At 42.9% G+C, this 23,801-nt stretch overlaps 1 protein-coding gene across 2 annotated transcripts in view; it reads left to right on the plus strand.

Moving 5' to 3' along the window:
- VWDE (von Willebrand factor D and EGF domains) overlaps positions 1-23,801 on the plus strand; it is a 177,562-nt gene that overhangs the window by 123,296 nt on the left and 30,465 nt on the right. The window contains exons 18-21 of one of the 2 annotated variants that reach the window (XM_089654581.1): positions 6,082-6,301; positions 10,217-10,351; positions 15,739-15,840; positions 20,906-21,508. In XM_089654581.1, coding sequence (XP_089510707.1) covers positions 6,082-6,301; positions 10,217-10,351; positions 15,739-15,840; positions 20,906-21,508 — 1,060 coding nt within the window. The remainder of the gene's footprint in view (positions 1-6,081; positions 6,302-10,216; positions 10,352-15,738; positions 15,841-20,905; positions 21,509-23,801) is intronic. The other variant, XM_089654582.1, reaches the window with a different exon arrangement.

The raw sequence follows: 23,801 nt of genomic DNA on the forward strand, positions 1-23,801 counted from the left end.
TGCTGCGCGCTCCCAGGGAGCGCGCACAAGCAGGGTGCGGGGAGGCCGTTTAGAAACGGCCACCCGACCCTGCAGTGCCACCGTCCGGCCGTTTATATGCAACAGCCGGTCGGGAAGTGGTTAACTGCAGACTGTCAGCTTTAATTTGAGGGTATTTACTTCCAAATCAGGTGAATGGTGTAGGAATTACAACAGTTTGCATATGTGCCTCCCACTTGTTATGGGACCAAAAGTAATGGGACAGAATAATAATCATAAATCAAACTTTCACTTTTTAATACTTGGTTGCAAATCCTTTGCAGTCAATTACAGCCTGAAGTCTGGAACGCATAGACATCACCAGACGCTGGGTTTCATCCCTGGTGATGCTCTGCCAGGCCTCTACTGCAACTGTCATCAGTTCCTGCTTGTTCTTGGGGCATTTTCCCTTCAGTTTGGTCTTCAGCAAGTGAAATGCATGCTCAATCGGATTCAGGTAAGGTGATTGACTTGGCCATTGCAGAACATTCCACTTCTTTCCCTTAAAAAACTCTTTGGTTGCTTTTGCAGTCTGCTTTGGGTCATTGTCCATCTGCACTGTGAAGCGTCCAATGAGTTGTGAAGCATTTGGCTGAATATGAGCAGATAATATTCCCGAAACACTTCAGAATTCATCCGGCTGCTTTTGTCAGCAGTCACATCATCAATAAATACAAGAGAACCAGTTCCATTGGCAGCCATACATGCCCACGCCATGAAACTACCACCACCATGCTTCACTGATGAGGTGGTATGCTTAGGATCATGAGCAGTTCCTTTCCTTCTCCATACTCTTCTCTTCCCATCACTCTGGTACAAGTTGATCTCGGTCTCATCTGTCCATAGGATGTTGTTCCAGAACTGTGAAGGCTTTTTTAGATGTCGTTTGGCAAACTCTAATCTGGCCTTCCTGTTTTTGAGGCTCACCAATGGTTTCCATCTTGTGGTGATCCCTCTGTATTCACTCTGGTGAAGTCTTCTCTTGATTGTTGACTTTGACACACATACACCTACCTCCTGGAGAGTGTTCTTAATCTGGCCAACTGTTGTGAAGGGTGTTTTTCTTCACCAGGGAAAGAATTCTTCAGTCATCCACCACAGTTGTTTTCCGGGTCTTTTGGTGTTGCTGAGCTCACCGGTGCGTTCCTTCTTTTTCAGAATGTTCCAAACAGTTGTTTTGGCCACGCCTAATGTTTTTGCTATCTCTCTGATGGGTTTGTTTTGTTTTTTTCAGCCTAATGATGTCATGCTTCACTGATAGTGACAGCTCTTTGGATCTCATCTTGAGAGTTGACAGCAACAGATTCCAAATGCAAATAGCACACTTGAAATGAACTCTGGACCTTTTATCTGCTCATTGTAATTGGGATAATGAGGGAATAACACACACCTGACCATGGAACAGCTGAGAAGCCAATTGTCCCATTACTTTTGGTCCCTTAACAAGTGGGAGGCACATATGCACACTGTTGTAATTCCTACACCGTTCACCTGATTTGGATGTAAATACCCTCAAATTAAAGCTGACAGTCTGCAGTTAAAGCACATCTTGTTCGTTTCATTTCAAATCCATTGTGGTGGTGTATAGAGCCAAAAATGTTAGAATTGTGTCGATGTCCCAATATTTATGGACCTGACTGTATAATGCTGACTTCTTAAAGGAAATTTTTAGGGTATTTTCCCATTCTTATACTATTACTTTAAAGTATCTGTAAATCCAATCACTAAATTCTACGTGTTATTGTCTTTTCACACCATTTCATGGGAAATGATTTGCCAACCTCCTGCACCCCCTCCACACACACACCCACCCAACACAAATGGCTTTAAAAAGCTATGCTTTCATGCCAACTTGGCTCAGGATTCGAGCCCTTGGATGTCCTGGTCAGCACCAGCCACCTTGACAAAAGTCGACTAAACAATTGACTTTTCTTGAACGTGTCAGATGGTAAATTGTCAGGGGAACAGACACAGTTAAAGCGAAGTTCCAGTGAAAACTTAAAAAAAAAAAAACAGACACTTACCTGTTCCTCGATCCCGCGGTATGCCCCCCACAGCCTGTTTCACCAGTCGCCCTGTGTTCCCAGCACCAGCATCTTCAGATTTACTGCTCACTGCGCATGCGAGAGTAGTGCTGCGCTTTGTGAATGGTCCCGAGTGATGCGGTTCAAGCGGCCATCTTAGAGGTGGAAGGCTGTTCATCCTCTGCAGATACTACAGAAGCGTGAGATCCCTATATTTTGCAACTGTGGAAAGTGGTTATCTTGAAGCCATAAAGGCTATTAAACAAGACTTTTAATTATATTTAAACATGTGAGTTGCCTTATTCTATCTTTCTATTCTATATGAAGTGCCAGTATTACACTATGTAGTTTCTTTTTCTATACACCATTGAGGAATTCATGGAGGAATAAAGTGGAGGCGATCAATATACCCAATCAGTTTGAAAAAGAAGATTTGATTTCTTTTGGAGGGGGTATAGGATCCCTTATATCTTATAAGGCTCATTACTCACCTCTATCTGGTGAGTGCAGTTAATATCATTTTTCATGTGGTGGATGGGTGGAAGCACATTTCGAATAATTTACTATTGGCTTCAATGGGAATAAGAAAGGGGGTATAAATGCCCGGTAGGCTAGTGATTAAAAAAGTCCTGGATTCTTTCTTAGATACACAGAATATAACTGGATATAACATTTATAGGTAAAGTTGATCCAGGGAATATCCGATTGCCTCTCAGGGGATCAGGAAGGAATTTTTCCCCCTGCAGGAGCAAATTGGATCATGCTTTACTGGGGTTTTTTTTGCCTTCCTCTGGATCAACTGTGGGCAGGGGCGGACTGACCATTTGGAAACTCAGGCACTGTCCGAGGGCCCAGGGTCAGTAGGGGGCCCCATGAGATGCCCCTGGTACCTTTTTCAAAGGATTTTTTGAGTTTGGGCAAGGACACAGGGGCCCCATGATCCCCTATTGCCCGGGTTGTCAGTCCGCCCCTGACTGTGGGTGTAGGATTCTAACTTTTTTTTTTTTAATGGTTGAACTGGATGGACTTTTGTCTTTTTTCAGCCAGACTAACTATGTAGCTATGTAACTATCAATGTATGGCAGGCACGAGTGTATGGTCAGCTTTACTTTAGCGCAGTGCCAGATCTTCCTGAATGGTGAAATTCATAGAACGAATGTAGCTATTATTCAGGGAATATATCTGAAGTGATTCTGAAGCACATACACAAACATCGACTGTCTGGAAATGGCTCCTCTATTAATAATTATGTCACCGGGATCACAGAGATAGAATGCCTTTGAAGCCCTAGAGGTGGTGATTTACTTAGTGTATTTCCTGGGGAAACCTTCATCCCGGCATCTCCTGAACATCAAAGGTCTGGACACCGTAGAGGAGTGTGTGATGATATCTCTCACCCTTGGATACCTATCATAAAATGAAAATGTATCCTGCCTGACTCATAGAATCTGGATGAAAGATGATTTTTTCCCCGATATAACGTAGATAAGGTTGGGGCAGCCATGCAGAAATACCAAAATGTATGTAAAAAACACAAATAGCCAGATTTTGCCCATTTAGTCCAATGTGATGAAAGATTTTTGCTTGAAGCAGGGAAAAAAACAAAAAACAAAATAAATACATGAATGAAATAAGAAGACCATCTCCAACTTAAATTTCTTTTCAAGATTTCCTATCACTTTCTGATTTCGTGCCATATTGGAGGTCACCTTAGGGTTTGCGTACACAGTACTTATATATAAATGCTGGATCTTCCTGGTGCAATGTTTTTGCGTAAAAAAAAAAAAAACCTTCAAGTATAGTCTGTATACTGTTGCATGGACATGTATTGTATTCCTCTATACATGTTTAAAAATTCTTCTACCTATAACATAATCCATCACTCAAGTGGAGGTGTGATTTACGCATATATACTTTCACATACAGTTGCAAGAAAAAGTATGTGAGCCCCTTGGGATTACGTGGAGTTTTGCATGAATTGGGCATAAAATGTGCTCTGAACGTCATCTAAGTCACAACAATAGAAGAACACAGTCTGCTGAACATAATACTACACAAACATTAGATGTTGCCATGGTTTAATTGCACATAACATGTAAACATTCACAGTGCAGGGAGGAAAAAGTATGTGCACCTTTGGACTTAATAACTGGTTGACTTTTGTAACCCTTTCCAGCTTCATGCAAGTCAACAATTCTTGATCATAGGTCTTCTGAGAGCTCTTTTCTGCGAGGCATGGTTCACATCAGACAGTCCTTCTTGAAACCAGTAAACCCAAAACAGGTGTGTGTTTTTTAAGGGCAGGACAGCTGTCTGCAACACATCGAATATCATCACACTGATTGGAGTCAAGGTTGGCTCACTCCTGGCTCCAATTAGCTCTGGGAGAAGTCATTAAGCTAGGGCCTCACATACTTTTTCCTCCCTGCACTGTGAATGTTTACATGTTATGTGCAATTAAACCATGGCAACATCTAATGTTTGTGTAGTATTATGTTCAGCAGACTGTGTTCTTCTATTGTTGTGACTTAGATGACGTTCAGAGCACATTTTATGCCCAATTCATGCAAAACTCCACGTAATCCCAAGGGGTTCACATACTTTTTCTTGCAACTGTACGCATGTAATATACTAAACAGTCACCCAAATCTTTGTTGATTTTTTTTATTTTTTTTTATTAATCTAAATACAGTGTTTATTGATATGCACTGTTCCATTAAAAGCTGCATTCGCAATGAGCTGCATTCAGATCATTAACAAAAAAAATGCCAGAATGCTTAAAATCGTGACATTCTTGGTGCCCGTGTCCATTGAAGCCCAACAAAGCTTTCAGTTTAAGTAAGGCCAGTAGAATTGTACCGTGTTACTCATCAATGAATGTAGAAAGATCGATGTATAACTGATCCCCTATTAAAGATGCAAGCTTTCTGGATAACTTAGAACCCCTCTTCAGGTTTTATACACTTCAGTTTTAATTATTTACAAGCATTCCAGGGGCATCAGAACAAAAGGTGTGCAAAGTGTTACAGTTTGTTTCTTTGTTAATATTATTATTATACAGGATCAGGGGCGGACTGACCATTTGGAAACTCGGGCATTGCCTGGGGGCCCGGGGTCAGTAGGGGGCCCCATGAGATGCCCCTGGTACATTTTTCATAGGCTTTTTTGGGTGTGGTTTGAGTGTGGGCGAGGACACAGGGGCCCCATGATCCCCTATTGCCTGGGGGCCCCATGAGTTGTCAGTCCGCCCCTATTCATGTGTATATATTCTGGGAGTGTCTGGTGCAGACGTCACATCTGGTGTGCAACGTGGAGTAGCAAGAAGGCGAGTGGGGTCTTCAGGTCCAGATTCCTCTCCAGCAAGGAGAACAGTGAGCATCACAGTAGTGACATCACCGAATCTCACTCCAAATCTGGTGAGAATAGCAGCTAAAGGTGCCTTCAGTGATCTCACTGCAGATGCAGAGGCTCCAGGTGTACAGCAGTGCACTGTTTCCTTTTTTCACGAAGGGTCCAAGACACAAGGTACGTTTTTTATGTCATTGCTTAAGCACAATTCAAATTTCTCTATTGTCCATTGAGGGACACAGCTTAGTAGTAAGTACCTAAGGTGATAGCACTAAGTTTCTAACTATCAAACGATGTCCTTCATGAGACTCCAAGAAAATGATTTGATGGTAAGTATAAAAATCCTGTTCTTTAAATCAGGGGTCTCCAAACTAAGGGGGGACTCTAATGGTGACCTCTGATATACGGGGGACTTTGATGGGGATCCTGATTGCAAAAAGAAATAAAAACGGATTTAGTTATTTTTATTTTATTAATTCATTGATAAACTGATTCTTTTTTATTGGCCCACGAATATTTGTAAAAATACACAATGTGGCCCTTGTACTGAAGAGTTTGGAGACCCCTGCTCTAGATGCTCATTATAAGATAGCAAATCTTAACTTTTTGGGCTCAGGTGTGCTGTAATTTCTGTGATATGTATTATTTTACCTATTTTGTTGCTGCATGTGTTCTTATTTCATGTTCTCAGGTTCTGGTGAAAGCCTGTGGCTGCAAAAATGGTGGATCATGTGTAGCAAATATTAACTTCCCACCAGGAAAAGGGGAATATCTATGTGTCTGCACACCAGGATTTGAGGGAGAGAACTGTGAAACGGACACTGATGACTGCCAATCTAATCCATGCAGTGCAGGAAAATGCGTAGATAAGGTCAATGGCTATCACTGTGAATGTCCTTCGGGTCTGAAAGGTGGGTCTGGAATGACTGGATGTACTGTACACTAAGTGGAAATAATTTACCAAAAGATATGTTTGATCTCAACTGCAGTACATTTATTAGAATAATACTGTTATATTATTAAACCAAATAAATAATAGCTGGTTTAGTGGTCTGAAGGTCATTAAGGATCCACTCAAAAGTGATATATTTATTAGTGGTGAAAGTTGGCGAGCTAAAGTGGTCCCTGGCTTCTTGTATGTCTCAGATACTCCAACAGTGAGGTCTTCTGCCAAAATGTCCAGCTCTATTCCTGTCCACCTTTGTGTTTTCCAGATCCTCCTTTTACAATTCCCATAATACAAAAATGTAAAAAATCTAGGCGGGATGGTGGGAATCCCTCATAATGGGTACAGCATGGGTGTAGATTCAGGAACCCAGTGAAGAGATCTCATCAATAGTGTCCCAGAGATTAAAGACATAGCCAGGTTGTTCAGCAATCAGTCAATGTAGTTGCTTCCAGCACAGGGGCGGACTGACCATTTGGAAACTTGGGCACTGCCCGAGGGCCCGGGGTCAGTAGGGGGCCCCATGAGATGCCCCTGGCACCTTTTTCATAGGCTTTTTTGAGTTTGGGCAAGGACACAGGGGCCCCATGATCCCCTATTGCCCGGGGGCCCCATGAGTTGTCAGTCCGCCCCTGTTCCAGGAGCTAATCTAGTGGTCACTAAATGTAATACAATGACAGATAAACAGTATTTGGGACAGCAGGCATGTAAAGATGTGAAATGAATGGTCTGGTGACAGGGTCTTTTTAATATTGGCCATCAAAGCCCATCTATAAAGTGAGTGTGGGGGAGGGAGAAACACCCATGGTACAAGCCTTATCTCAAGGGACCAACATGATTTGCTAAAAAAACAAAACAAAACATACAACCCAGTAATGGACTGTTCCTTCAAGATCTATTACCTCTACTTTTTTATTGGTAGTCGTAGGAGTAAGGGCTCATTTACACTTGCTTTGACTTTAACACACATTAAAATGCCTACCACTTTTTTTTATCTGTTTTAATGCTGCCATGATGATTTTTTTAAGCTTTAATGAAGCTTGGCAAATGCCCTGTGTGTATGTTGATTTTCTATTTGTATTAAAGGGGCCCAGTAGAACCCTAGATCAGTAGTACCCCTAGTCAGCAGATCCCAAGTTCATTAGTACCCATGTTCAACAGATCCCCAGCTCATTGGTACCCTTGTTCAGCAGATCACCTGCTCAGTAGTAACCCCCAGCTCTGCTGAACCCCCATTCAGTAGTAACCTCCAGCTCTGCTGGTCCCCCATTCAGTAGTAACCCCCAGCTCTGCTGAACTCCCATTCAGTTGTAACCTCCAGCTCTGCTGAAACTCCATTCAGTAGTAACCTCCAGCTCTGCTGGTCCCTCATTCAGTAGTAACCCCCAGCTCTGCTGAACCTCCATTCAGTAGTAACCTCCAGCTCTGCTGAACCCCCATTCAGTAGTAACCTCCAGCACTGCTGATTCCCCTCTTACTAGTAACCCCCCAACTCTGCTGATCCTTTGATTTGCAAATCCTATGCTCTCTCTGGTCCCCACTCACCTCCTGCTTTATCGTTCTCACCATGTGTGACATCTGCTAGTTTCTCTTGCTCTGGTCCACCAGCTCTGCTGATCCTCTGCTACTCAGTCTTCTCTCTCCAGTCCCCGCTCACCTTCCGCTATAGCATTCCCATGTTGCACACTATGTGTGCCCTCTGGTCCAGATCCCACTCACCTTCTTGCTGCTCCATGCTGCACACCAGATGTGACGTCTGCATCAGACACTCCCAGAATATATACACATGAACCACAAGTGACTACTGATGACGTCTTTCTGAGAGCCAGCTGTTGTACAATAGCAGAAACACTCTAAAATCTCATGGAAAGCCTTCCCAGAAGAATGGGTGCTGTTATAGCTACAAAGTGGGGAAGGTGGGTAAGGAAGGGTTCATGGCCACATGCCTGTGACTTGGAATTGGATGTCTAAAAAGCTGTACGTATTATGGTCAGATGTTCACAAACCTTTAACTATATAGAGCAGGGATCTCCAAACTACGGCCCTCCAGCTGTTGAAGTACTACAAGTCCCATCATGCCTCTGCCTCTAGGAGCTGTGCCTGTGGCTGTCAGAGTCTTGCAAGGCCTCATGGGACTTGCAGTTCCTCAACACCTGGAGGGCCATAGTTTGGAGACCCCTGATATAGAGTATGAGCTACAAATCTATGTTACCTTACCTCCTGAAGGTCCAATGCCACATTCTGAAGCACGTGTAAACAAGCCCTTACAGTCATCATTCTATCTGGCTAAACAGAATACAGAAGGCATTTTTTTTAGGTTTCTGATGGAATTATTCCAACCATGGAGAAGCAGATTGGACCCTTTATGGACTGGCGGGTGTCTTCGGACAAGTGTTTGTTGGCACCCGCCGACACCTGATCCGATCCTTTCCGCCAAAAACAGACGGATGGGAATCCTTCCCCATCCATCTGGCTTATTTTATGACGATCTGTTTCCACCTGACCGTCCCATAGGAAAAAGTAGTCTGTGTCTGTGTCCGCTCTGCAGCAGCAGAGCGAACACAGACCTGTCATCTGCCTGCTCAGCAGGGATCAGCAGAGAGATCCCCTGCTAAGCAAACAGATCCTACTTCTGAAAGGGCCCTAAGAAGGGTAAGAGTAAATATAGGATCAGGAATAGAAGCACCACTGTACATCTGAAAGTCCAGAATAATGTTTTACTTAAAGTCTTTAGAGAAAAGCCAACATGCCAAAATGAATCGAGAAACAAAGTTTCAGGCACAACAAATAGCATGAACTTTTCCATGTTTCCATTAGTAATTGGTCCAGATTTCAGGTTTTGATTCCTTCTCAGCCCTGAAGAAGTGGGGTTTGTCACAACACCCAAAACACATTGGATTTTCCTGTGATGGTTTTAAATAAAATATTATTCTGGACCTTTAGATGTGGAGTGGTGTTTTTTTTCCTTATGCTTTTTTTTTACTTTTTCCTAAGGGCCACCTATGGAAGGCCTAGCTGCCAGTTGACACACTGATAACTATCCATCCATGTCTCCCTGATTTATTTTGTTGAGAAATCACTTTGAAACCCCCACTCCCGCCCCCCCACTAGCATTTCAGACCGTGGCCATCTTGACTAAAGGCAGATAATTCATGTAGCATTTGCTTCCTGGAATCCCTCTGTCCTTATTTCAGGAATGCAGGTAGGAGGCTGTGTTTTGCAGAGAAAACCCCTCCTCCCTTTCTGAAGACTCCTGTGATGTGTGACATCATTTGCCTAAGCAAGAAACCAGGAAGTAACTGAAGAAACATTCAAAATAAGTTTAAAATAAGTAAATCTGATATACTTTCCTATCTATTTATCAATTCTAGCAGTATATGGATTAAAAATAATCAATATTATTTATTTATAGTACTTATTTAGTTCTGTCAATTTATATAGTGCTTTACATATATATTGTACATTCACATCAGCCCTCAAGAGGTGTACAATCTAAGTTCCCTAACTTGCATTCATATATACACATACTAGGGCCAATTTAGACAGGATCCAATTACCCTCCCAGCATGTCTTTGGAGTGAGGAAATCCACACAGGCACAGGGAGAACATGCAAACTCCAGGCAGGTGGTGCCATGGGTGGGATTTGAACCAACAACCTTAGTACTACCAGGTGGATGTGCTAACCATTTAGCCACTGTGCTTTCCATATTGCTGGATGAGAGAGTGAAGTTCTACTTTAAGTTCACCTGAAGAAGAAAGGATGAGAGTCTGTCAGCAACTCTGAAAGCTATGCTAGCTTACTAGTCTTTGCCTTCACACCACAAACTCTTCTAGGTAAATAAATGATGGTGAATAATTTGAATATTTATCTCTTTCTAGGGAAATCTTGTGAGGAAGATGTTGATGAGTGTCTATCTGTTCCTTGCTATCCCAGCATCCTCTGTACAAACACCCTGGGTTCCTACAAGTGTGGTCCGTGCCCACAGGGCTATGAAGGAGATGGAAAGATATGTGGTAAGATGATATTTTATATGTTCCACTCTTACTCGACTACTGCAACTCCTCCCTCACTGGCCTGCCTCGCCACTGGCTATCCCCGCTTCAGTCCATCCTGAATACGGCGGCCAGACTCATTCACCTTTCCAACCGCTCCATCTCCACCACCCCCCTCTGCCAATCCCTCCACTGGCTTCCGATTGCGCAACGGATCAAATTCAAAATCCTAACACTGACGTACAAAGCTGTCCACCATACTGCCCCAAACTACATCACCGACCTAATATCCAAGTACCACCCAACACGCACACTCCGCTCCTCACAAGACCTCCTTCTCTCTATTTCCCTGGTCTCCTCCTCCCATGCCTGCCTCCAGGACTTCTCCAGGGTGTCACCCATCCTCTGGAACTCCCTGCCCCAACCCATCAGATTATCACCTACTCTCCTCTCCTTTAGGCGCACCTCTTCAGGGAAGCCTACCCCACCCCCTGCTAACTTGCCGACCTCCTCCACTCTTCCTACCACTCCATCCCCCACAGCTATCTCCTCCTGTGCCACCATCCCCTCCCTCCTAGATTGTAAGCTCCAAGGAGCAGGGCCCTCAATCCCCTCATGTTTTGCATTGTATTGGTATTGTTCTGTCACATGTTCTGTCCCCCTTTGTAATGTACAGCGCTGAGCGAACTATCGGCGCTTTATAAATACTGTATAATAATAATAATACCCCACAACCATAGTGACCCATTTGGAGTTTAGAATAAAATACATGTAAACCCAAGAATTTAATATATTAAATATTTATTATGATTGCATTTGTTTTTATGCTTTTTTTTCTGTTATTTCCACCTGGCAAGTAATGAACCTCCTGTCCTTATGCTCACTGTACTGTGCAGTAGAGCAGGAACTATGTTAGGACTATAAAACTCCTTCCCCTCTCCTCATCTCTGTAACATACAAGGGGATGGGGGATTCTATAGTCCACAGAGAGAAAAAACAAAATCACCATTCCATTTAATTTTTTTTTTTTTTTAAATTACAAATAACTTACACTCAAGGAGTGCTTTCAGCGCTTTGAGTACACAACTTACTGGCCGTGTTTAGCATTGGTCTGTGGCTCTCTTACTGTTCTGCTGCCACAGTTTGACATACGCTATTATTATTATACAGGATTTATCCCTTTGAGGACCAAGGGACGTATTTGTCCCAGGTTTTTAATTGCATGTATCATCTGATTAAGAACTTAAAACTCTTTTTTTTTTTTTTTTTTTTTGGTTTGAGTCAAAATATTAGTTGTTATCAACAAACAACAAATGGATCTAGCTTTTTGCCAATTATTTCATGAAATGGCTTAGTTACAGCAACTGAAGTGTACAAACTTTAAAAACAAAAACATTGATTCTTTTGGCGTTCCAAAATCTTACGGTCCTCAAATGGTTAAATAGCGCCAACAGTTTGCTCAGCGCTTTACAAAATGAAGGCAGACATTACAGTTACAATACAATTTGGTACAAGAGGACACAGAGGGCCCGGCTCGGTAGAGCTTACAATCTAAAAGGGAGGGTCAAGTGATACAAAGGGTAATAGCTGTGGGGGAGGAGGTGATGAAGAAATTAAAGCACAGTGCATTAGTTAGAAGCAAGATAAGCTTCTTTAAAGAGTAGGAATTTCAGGGATTGTCTAAACTATGCACAGGCTTCACCAACGCGTTTCGTCAGTAGGGCTGTCTCAAGGGCTAGCCTTGTTGGTGGAGCATAAGACTTTTTATCTCTGCAAGTCTTTGCTGTGGGAAAGGGCTCAAGTACAAGGATTTTGTGTTCATACAAATGTGCTTTAGAGCAGGGGCGGACTGACCATTCGAACACTCCGGCACTGCCCGAGGGCCCGGGGTCAGTAGGGGGCCCCATGAGATGCCCCTTTTTCATAGGCTTTTTTGGGTGTTGGCAAGGGCACAGGGGCCCCATGATCCCCTATTGCCCAGGGGCCCCATGAGTTGTCAGTCCGCCCCTGCTTGAGAGGAACTGGTTATCTGGGAGAATTTAAAACCACTATTTGGTGATATGTTCAAATGTAGTAATTTAAGCAAAAGTCACACTGCTGACGGACAAGGATTTTCAAAGCAAGTGAATGGGAATGACATTTCTGCAGCTAGCACTGATCTTAGGGATGAAACATAGAATAGGTAACAATTCCAGTCCTTGGAGGCTGCTTTCTGTTAGGTGGGGTGCTCCTGTAGACCTCTAGGACAGTCTGAAAGTCCACATAACAGGATGAGAGCACCACAACTCAAGGTTTAGTCCAGTGAAAGATTATGAAAAGTGAAACAAAAGGTTGGAAAGGATGTTCAATTATTTTGAGGGCTCACAAATCCCCCTTCATCATCAGGGCTTGTATATTGCTGGTTGGCTATCAGATAGGCAACCCATGCTGGAATTACCTAGTCTTCATTTCCCATATTTGTCCGTTCAATACCATACATCATTGTACAAGCATACAAGTAACCATGCTGAAATTACTTAATCTTCCAACATTACCATACAACCCCAATTCCAGAAAACATAAACTAATATTTTTTATTCACAATAGAAAACATATTAAATGGCTATAATGAAAAAAAATTACAATTTTAAGAAAAAAATAAGTTCATTTTAAAATTGATGGCAGCAACACATCTCAAAAAAAGTTAGACAAGGGCAACAAAAATCTAACAAAGTACAATCCCAATTCCAGAGGCGTAAGTAGAATCTTCAGGGTCCCGGTGCAAGAAACCAAAAAAGGGCCCCCAAACCCCCAACTGGGGCCTTTTCCACTGATCCTTGGGTCCTTTACGTCCATCACAGGGCCTCTTCTGGCTCAGCTTTTCTTTTCTTCACTGTATTCTGGGTACTGAATTCCTGTATGTATTTCTGAACATCAGCTCTTTTAGGTGTAGCTCATTGTACCTATATGCATGCATGTTTTTTGCTGTGATTCAATATTGGAGTGTATATCTTTGATTGATGTCAGATGACATACTTGGTTATCAGTACCTGCTGCATGATTTTATGTACATATCCTAATACAACTTACTGCTAAAGCAGTTTTGCTATGTGGTGTGCTTAAAAACTATTGATGGCAGCAATATCTCAAAAAAGTTGGAACAGGACAGCAAAATGCTGGCAAAGTAGGTGGTACTAACAAGGAAGAGCTGGAGGAACATTTTGCAACCAGTTTAGGTTAATTGGCAACAGGTCAGTAACATTGTTGGGTATACAAAGAGCATCTTAGAGAGTCAGTGTCTAAGAAGGAAAAATGGGCGGAGGTTCACCACTCTGTGAAAAGCCGTGAAAATCCTTTGATGCAGACATACAGTAATGCAAGTAAAAAAGGTGTTGGTAGGGGCTGTACCCAGATATGCATGTAAGCCATGTAGTGGGGTGGGCTCACCAGGATACAGTGAAGTCACCAACGAGGAAAGCAACCCCAACACCAGCTTTTGCCACAACAGAATTTTACTTAGATGTGGCAAATAAACACAACCACAAATGCTGGAAACATGCAATAAATTTACATACACCCAGCCCAAAGGCTGAGACCCTTGTGCTGCACAGCACGGTGCCTTTTGATGGATGAAGGTAGAAGGTGTAGTAATTTACCTACTGGGGGGCACAACTAAGCTGCCACACCTTACCCGTTATTACCCTAAAAGAGCAGGAATCAGTGTATGGGTGTATGGTATGGGCTAGCCTGCGGTGCAGCACAACAGCTTACAAACTTACACAAATCTACAGTATTCCCTCTCCCATAACTGGTCCTGTAGCACGTGCCTGAGTATTCCTTCTGAGCAAAACGCCAGTCTGGCTTGAGTTTGTAGGATTTTATCAGCTCTCCAATGTGAAATGTCCCTTTAAGTTGTGGAGTCCTTCCAATAATCAGTAACAACACTTGTGGCCTGACACAGAGACCCTAACTAACTAACTATAGGTCTGGACTCAGTCTCAAGGCCCCAACACTGAAATGAGGTGCGTGCACGATCTTACCGACCCGGGTCTGCTTTGGATCTGCTGGTGACTCTGAACAGAACAAATGTCTCTCCAACAAACATGCGGTCTTGCCGTATATGTTGCTTAGTTCCTCTGCTTTCATCAGCTTCCTGGCAGCAACCTCATCAGCATTCCTGGCAGCAATCTCATCAGCTTCCTGGAAGTAATCTCATCAGCTCACACGGCCCTTTCATTCAGCATTGTCCAAAACATGGCTGCAGTCTCTCCTTCCTGTTCACTAAACTCCAACTCTGAGTGCAAAAACCCCACCTCTTCATGAATATACAAATATCTATGCAGTCTGAGCCTGTGTTAGAAAAACAGTGACATCTTGTGGCTAAACCGCAGAATGTCAGTCAAAACATTAATTTACTTCCACACAAACAGTGTTCAAACAATGAGAGCTGTTTCCCCATCTCACATGCATGTGAATGGATCTCCAAGATCACTAAATGCAAATGAAAAAACAAAAAGAGGGCGAACCTGCCTAGTGCATTATCGTTTAAAAATATTTATTGAAAGAATAAAAAAGTAGGTATCATACTCACAATGGACATATAAAACACAGGCATGTCACAATGGACAAAGGTGTTCAATACATGTAGCCAACCTCTGAGGAAGAGGCTGAGTCCTCAAAACATGCCAGCCAGTTGGTCATTCATGGTTCCATCGTTGTGGACTCGTTGTGGATGCTATATGGATTGAACACCTTTGACCATTGTGATATGCCTGTGTTTTATATGTCTATTGTGAGTATGATACCTACTTTTTTATTCTTTCAATAAATATTTTTAAACAATAATGCACTAGGCAGGTGCGCCCTCTTTTTGTTTTTTCATAGCATTTAGTGATCTTGGAGATCCCCAGAGCAGTCTGAAAGGCTCTATAGGAGGAAAGTGCCTCAACTCGCAATTTAGTCCAGTGAATACTTTTTATTCACAACAAAAGTAAAGCCAAAGCATTTTGTGGGTTTACACATCCCCCTTCATCAGGGCTTGTGTTGTGTGCGTTGGTTGTCAGACAGGAAACCCATGCTGGAATTACCTAATCTTCATTCCCATATTTATCTGTTCAATATTATCCATCATTGTATAAGCAAACAAGCCCTGATGAAGGGGGATTGGCGAGCCCTGAAACATGTTGGATATACTTCCTGACCTTTCATTGTGAATAATAAACATTCACTGGAGTAAATCCCTGAGTTATGGCGCTCTCATCTTTTTATATAGACATACAATAATGCAGGGAATGGTGCTGATGCCTTCAAGCCAGCACTGATCTCTGCATCAGGAGGAAGCACCAAAGAAGAGGACCCCATGCATCTTGTATTTACTTTGTACAAGAATAGGTCAAGAAGTCTTATGTAATTTATTTTTCTATGTACAGTGCAGATATTACCAACTCCCCAACCATCAACCACTCAGTCATCGGCCACATTCACAGAAGGTTATAGGCACAGCGCTAGTAGAACGAATGGAAGACAACAAGGTAATAAAATGCAGAACTATTACTGAATCTCTATAATAAAGTCCGTTTTTACATAAAGGGGAGAGGTGTAAGAAGATTACATCTCTAACCTGGTGTTTTGACAACAATTTATACCTTCATCCAAGTAAATCAAAGGATTAACACCTTTGCAGACTTTTGATACCAGGCATGGGATTATGTAACTGGAACAATTGGTTCTACAACTTTACTACCTCCCATTCTGATATTGGCCAATGAACATCTGCCTTGACACTTTCCTCAGTGATTGGATTCAGGATTTCCTGATGCTGAAAACTAGTGATGAGCTAAGGTTAAGCCAAACCCTGTATAGCCCAAACAAACGAGAAGCTGTCGCACAGGTAGCAGACCACCAGCCCAGCAAAATGGTGGCTGATGTCATTATCCATATGTGGCCATATTAGGTCAATGATGTCACCAACATCTTCATCCCTTTGTCACGTGTGGCTGTAGAATGGGCAATTCTTCTTCCACAGCTGTATGGGTTGAGGGCCTGCTATCACATGACAGCTTTTTGCAGGTCTGGGCTGAAGTGTGTTCAGCTTAGCTCATCACTACTCAGTACTAAGGAAGAACATGTTTGGATCTAAGTCTGAATCTTCCTGAGTGAGCTTGCCACAAATCTGTCACGGTGCACAGTCAATCCTAAGTGGCCAGGGCATTTCCAGCTACAAAGCTGCATGCATACAAGAGGCATGTATATGTGAGGGTGTGGGATGGGGAATGCCTCGGTGGCTTATGATTGGCCATGACAGCTTCCTGGCGGGATATATCAGTCAGGTTTAGAATTGAATCCAAACACGCCTGAGCTCCTCCCTAGTCAGAACCAAAAACTTAGATAAGCTACAAAATACACTCACCAGCCACCTTACTAGGTACTCCTGTTCAATTGCTTGGTAACGCAAATTGCTAATCAGCCAATCACATGGCAACAACTCAATGCATTTAGGCATGTAGATGTGGTAAAAAGACTTGCTGAAGTTCAAGCTGAGCATCAGAATGGGGAAGAAAGGGGATTTAAGTGACTTTAAATGTGGCATGGTTGTTGGTGCCAGACGGGCTGGTCTGAGTATTTAAAAAAAAACTGCTGATCTACTGGGATTTTCACACACAACCATCTTTAGGGATTACAGAGTATGGTCTGAGAAAGAGAAAATATCCAGTGAGAAGCAGTTGTGTGAACAAAAATGCCTTGTTGATGTCAGAGGTCAGAGGAGACTGGGCAGATTGGTTGCTGCGACATGCTGATGGTAGGGTTAGAATTTGGCGTAAACAACATGAAAGCATGGATCCATCCTGCCTTGTATCAACGGTTCAGGCTGGTGGTGTCATGGTGTGGGGGAGATTTTCTTGGCAACAGCAAGGTGTACCTAATAAAGTGGCCGGTGAGTGTATATTCAACATCACTAGAAAAAAAATCATGGTCCTGGGAGTCCAACCAATATTACAACAGAAGCTGGTAGTGTCTTCCACAATACAAGTTGGGTGTCACCAAATTGACATAAGACACAAGAAAAAAGAAAGAAAAAGATACAGACACCCAATCAGCTACTGCCTAAAGTCAATGTTTATTATATAAAAACCATACAGTATAGCATCACATGCCTCCCCTCCCTGCCAGTCCCCCTGGAACCCCAGAGTGACCTCCACATCCCAAACCCACCCAGAAAAACTGTCCTCCATTGGGAGCTGAAGCACACCCTCACACCACCACCCCTACTGGACCCCCACCACCCCTTATCCTTCCTGAAGCACACCCTCACACCAGCACCCCTACAGGGCCCCCACCACCCCTCATCCTTCCTGAAGCACACCCTCACACCACCACCCCTACAGGGCCCCCACCACCCCTCATCCTTCCTGGATCACACCTAAGCCAAAATAATATGTCCAAGGAAGAGGTATGCTGGGTCACCAATGAGTAGTATATACCACAATGGGTGTATGGATATAGGATACCCAGATAACCTCACCCTGGGATTCCCTGTGGAGCCAGCAAGCATGCTCAGTGGGGCGTGGGACAGTTAACCGGGTAGATTTGGGGTGTGGGGTGGCTTTGGGGTTCTGAGTGACTTTTTTGTGGGGAGGGTCGGGATTGGCGGGGAGAAGCACAGGACATGTGATTGGGTGTCTGTACCTTTTTCTTTTTTTTTGTGTGTCTTATATTGAACATTACACAAGTCCAGTTATATGTGACCAACTACTATTTGATATCCTGAAAAGACATTTGTAGGTGGTGTTGGCCTTTAAGAGGCAAATTCCTGCATATGCGCAAGAAACGATACATAAGATGTTACTGTTTGTAACACTGAATGCTATTGCATTAGACTGAATGCTGTTACGTTAGCCGCTCCTGTACCCCTCTCCATGGAACATTTGCTCTGTTAATTGAGCGGCGCAATAAAGGAATAATAAACAAGTGTTAATTTCCTGAAAGGGATAATGAATTATTGTGCTGCCATTGACAGGAGATATTTTTCTACATTCTTTATATTGACGCTCAGTTATGTATAAATCAGAGAAGTGGAACAACTATTTATTTTATATAGACTTGTGTACAGAGGAAAGGATATCGGTTCCACTGCTTGGCTAGGATCTATGGCACTATGTTCTTAAAGGGGTAAAGTCATTTTTTTCCTAATTAATAAATAAATAACCGCAGCTGCCAAAAAGAAAGCTTTTGGAGAAAAAAAAAATCTCAGAGTCAGCTAAACATTTCCTTTCTTGGTGAACTGACTCTATAAATTGGTATTAAAGTTCATTTTCTTCTTAAATCAGATACTAATAATATAACGTACATGAATTTCCTGCACTAGTAATCACGAACCGCACACTATTATCAACTCCTTCATACGTCTTTATTGATCTGAAAGCAGCATCACCACATACAAAAACTCGCCGTCCAGGACTGCCCCTCCTTAACACGTTTCTCCGTAAAAAGGCTTAGTCGCAAGGATACACCTTTTTTGGCAAAATGTGTTCAGGAGGGGCAACCTCTGGGAAGGGATGTTTTGTATGTGGTCATACCACTTGTATATCAACAAATGAAGGAGATGATATTAGTATGGGGTTCGTGATTACTGCTGTCATGGATTGTGAGTACAGAAGGGTTCTTGTGGGGACACCTGGAGCTGTGCTGTTCAACTTGGATGTGTTTACAAGAATTTGTTGTTTTTTGTTTTTTTTTCAATAAAATAGTAATATTAAATATAAATATATATATACACAGTTGTGCTCAAAAGTTTACATACCCTGGCAGAAATTGTGAAATTTTGGCATTGATATAGAAAATATGACTGATCATGCCAAACAATGCTCTTTTATTGAAGGATGATGATCATATGAAGTCATTTCTTATCAAATAGTTGTTTGGCTCCTTTTTAAATCATAATGATAACAGAAATCACCCAAATGGCCCATATCAGAAGTCTCCGCCCCCCGGATCAGAAGTCTCCGCCCCAGATCAGAAGTATCCGCCCCCCGGATCAGAAGTCTCCGCCCCTGGAATGTTCGGCCTTGGTACAGACACACAAGGTGACACACATGGGTTAAAATGCCAATTAGAGGTCAATGTCCCACATCTGTGGCTTTTTAAATTGCAATTAGTGTCAGTGTATAAATAGTCAATGAGTTTGTTAGCTCTTATGTGGAAGCACTGACTAGGCTAGATACTGAGCCATGGGGATCAGAAAAGAACTGTCAAAAGTTCTGCGTTACAAGGCAATGGAACTTTATAAAGATGGAAAAGGACATAAAAAGATTTCCAAAGCCTTGAATATGCCAATCAGTACTGTTAAATCACCTATTAAGAAGTGGAAAGTTCGGGAATCTCTTGATACTAAGCCAAGGTCAGGTAGACCAAGAAAGATTGCAGCCACAACTGGCAGAAGAATTGTCTGGGATTCAATGAAAAACCCACAGGCAACCTCAAAAGAAATACAGGCTGCTCTGGAAAAAGACAGATGTGGGACATTAACCTCTAATTGGAATTTTAGCCCATGTGTGTCACCTTGTGTGTCTGTACCAAGGCCAAACATTCCAGGGGAGGGAAACTTTTGATCCGGGCCATTTGGGTAATTTCTGTTATCATTATGATTTAAAAAGGAGCCAAACAACTATTTGATAATAAATGGCTTCATATGATCATCATCCTTCAATAAAAGAGCATTTTTTGGCATGATCAGTCATATTTTCAATAGCAATGCCAAAATTTCACAATTTCTGCCAGGCAATGCGAACTTTTGAGCACAACTGTATATATATATATATTTTTTAATAAACATCCTCCTCGGCACTTCCTTTTAAATATGTCACCTGGCCTCACTGTTTCACTGCCATCCCTCTCGCACAGTCTGTGTATGCAACGCTCCGAACTGAAGCACGTACAGCAGTAGTCTCAGCAGTAGGGATTGAAGGAACGGGGGAATATAAGCAAAGTAAACTTCAGCTTTGATGCTAGTTGTCCATTCTGATCCTTTGGTTTGTTGCACAAATATAGCCTGTAGACAGCATATATAGCCTTTAAATGCAGGAATAATTATCTTTTATGTAGTACCCCTCTAATTAGCTAGGGGGAGCTAGCTAGCTTTTTTCAGTTCGGAAGGCTGAGTAGCAGCCTGGGCATGAGTCAGATGGGGCAAATTTAGGTCAGGGATGAACTCTGCAGGTCAGTTCCCTGATACCTCCCCCTGCTCTAGAAACTTGGAGAAGATTCTAAAAGCAGTGAGTGGGGTGAGGAGGGACTGGCCTGCACACTTAGAGGTCTCTAGCCAATCCCCAAGCAGGAGGCTTGGTATGGGGTCAGGGCAGCCTTTAAGTGTGAGAGAGTCTACTCAGCAGCAGTCTCTCTGTGCAGGACTATAGGGGGAGACCCAAAATCTTCAGCGACTCCTAAGGGGGTAGTGCTACATTTACACAGGTTTTCTGATTGATTAAACCTTCTAGGTAACTATACCATGGCTTCTATGGAAGACAGTTTGGGCAAGAAAGATACTAACACTAAGGTCATAAAATATTTACTACTGTGGTAAAATTTTTGTAATTTTAGGTTTCCCAACAAAATCAGCCAATGAACCTTTATTGCCCCCCGGTAATCCCAGCCCAGCAACACCGAGCAGAAGTTCTGAATCCCTTATTGTGCAGACCACTCGGAATGTGCCATCTCTTCTAACAATTGGCGATACAAGAAGATCCACCTACTCCAAGATGCTGAACGGTCGGAGAACGCCTTCATACCTCTCTCGGAATGGCTTTTTTACCAGTCACTTGGCCAAGACCAATTACAAAGGACCTTACAGCAATGGGCTTCCAACTGCACAAACCATTACCAACATCTCCAGATATCAGGCAAAGGTTCAAGAGAGGACATCAAAGGAGTACACGCTCAAACAGACTGCTGAAGGATCATCATCCAACACTGTTACTGATACAAAATCTGGGCACAGCTTCCATATAGACATTTCTCCACCTCTGCGGAACTTGACTGAAGAGAAAGGGGAATTAAAGAGTCCAGGGACAGTGGCTCCAGAGAGGCTAACCTGTGCAGATTCTCCTTGTTTCCGGGACGTTGCCTGTGAACCTAACAAAGATGGAGGGTATAAATGTGCAAGGTGTCCTTATGGCTATTTTGGTGATGGAGTCAATTGCAAAGGTATACAATTAGCTGTATAAGTATACATATTGTGGTCCTCAGGCTGTCCTTAAGCCATTGGCTCATGAAATAATCATAAACGTAAAAAATAAGTCCTCAGCAAAGTGATATTTTAGTTACAAGTGGAGCCTGAGTCAGCCCCAGGCTTTGAAAATGTCTTGATTATTCCAGCAGCGAGATCCCCTTGCCAAAATAGTTGACTCTATTTTTGTCCACCTGGGAGTTTTGAGAGTTATTGTTGAGCTTTTTGTGTTCCAGCTTTTCCTGTTACATTATCCACATATGAAATCCAACAGATAGAGTGTGAGCTCCTCAAAAGGCCATAGCAGGTGAAATATCACTTTTGTGTGGACAGACCCTTTAAGAGGATGCCAGTGGTAGACAATGATACAGCATGAGCAACCCTATACAGTTTTATAGAGTTTTAAAGGTTTGACGACAGGGCCAGATCTGATTTGGGGATGCAGTAAAAAAAATCAGAGGGTATAATGTCAACAGTGTGACAAAAATGCTGGGAACCAGTATTCTCTGTTCACTCGGTGAGCTTCTGTACAATGTAGTCACAACCTGGAAGTAACATCTGGAAGGTTGTGCAGAGATGGTGCAGGAGGGAACAGGGAATAGTAGTATGTATTAGGCTGTCATTAGATTAGGACAAAAAAACAGAACCTGTGTCCCCTTATATCAAGTGTCCCTATCAGAGACCCCCCTACATCAGCTTCCCCATCAGAGTCTTCCCTTTACATCAATTGTCCCATATAAGAGTGCCTTCTTACATCAGTTTTCCGTATCAGAGTGCTCCCTTAAATCAGTCGTCCCTCCCCATCCTTTACATCAGCTGTCCTCATAAGTGTACCACTTACATCAGTTTCCCAATCAGATTGCCCCTTTATATCAGGTGCCTTCAGCAGAGTGCCCCCTTGCATCAGTTCTCCCATCAGAGTTCCCCCTTACATCAGTTTCCCAATCAGATTGTCCCTTTACATCAGTTTTCCCATCAGAGTGCCCCTTTACATCAGGCGTCCCCATAACAGTCCCCCTTACATTAGTTTGCCCATCAGAGTTCCCCTTTACATTAGTTTTCCCAACAGAGTGCCCCTGTACATCAGGTGTCCCCATCAGAGTTCCACCTTACATCAGTTTCCCCATCAGAGTGCCCATTTACATCAGGCGTCCCCATCACAGTCCCCTTTACATCGGTTTCCCAATCAGATTGCCCCTTTATATCAGGTGTCTTCAGCAGAGTGCCCCCTTACATCAGTTTTCCCATCCGAGTGCCCCCTTACATCAGTTTCCCTATCAGAGTGCACCCTTACATCAGGTGTCCCTATCAGAGAGCCCCCTTACATCAGGTGTCCCCATCAAAGTGCCCCCTTACATCAGTTTCCCAATCAGATTGCCCCTTTACATCAGGTATCTTTAGCAGAGTGCCCCCTTACATCAGTTTCCCCATCAGAGAGCCCCCTTACATAAGTTTCTCCATCAAAGTGCCCCCTTACATCAGCTTCCCAATCAGTTTCCCCATTAGAGTGCCACCTTACATCAGTTTCCCCATCAGAATGCTCCTTTACATCAGGTGTCCCCATAAGAGTGCCTCCTTACATCAGAGTGCCCCCTTACATCAGTTTCCCCATCAGAGTGCCCCCTTACATACAGTCAGGTGCATAAATATTGGGACATCGACACAATTCTAACATTTTTGGCTCTATACACCACCACAATGGATTTGAAATGAAACGAACAAGATGTGCTTTAACTGTAGACTGTCTGCTTTAATTTGAGGGTATTTACATCCAAATCAGGTGAACGGTGTAGGAATTACAACAGTTTGCATATGTGCCTCCCACTTTTTAAGGGACCAAAAGTAATGGGACAATTGGCTTCTCAGCTATTCCATGGCCAGGTGTCTGTTATTCCCTCATTATCCCAATTACAATGAGCAGATAAAAGGTCCAGAGTTCATTTCAAGTGTGCTGTTTGCATTTGGAATCTGTTGCTGTCAACTCTCAAGATGAGATCCAAAGAGCTGTCACTATCAGTGAAGCAAGCCATCATTAGGCTGAAAAAACAAAACAAACCCATCCGAGAGATAGCAAAAACATTAGCCGTGGCCAAAAGAACTGTTTGGAACATTCTTAAAAAGAAGGAACGCACCGGTGAGCTCAGCAACACCAAAAGACCCGGAAGACCACGGAAAACAACTGTGGTGGATGATCGAAGAATTCTTTCCTTGGTGAAGAAAACACCCTTCACAACAGTTCGCCAGATCAAGAACACTCTCCAGGAGGTAGGT

The sequence above is a fragment of the Staurois parvus genome, unplaced genomic scaffold, assembly GCF_062004578.1.
Source record: "Staurois parvus isolate SC_StPar_1 unplaced genomic scaffold, SC_StPar_1.0 ptg000779l, whole genome shotgun sequence".
NCBI classification, from domain to species: Eukaryota; Metazoa; Chordata; class Amphibia; order Anura; family Ranidae; genus Staurois; species Staurois parvus.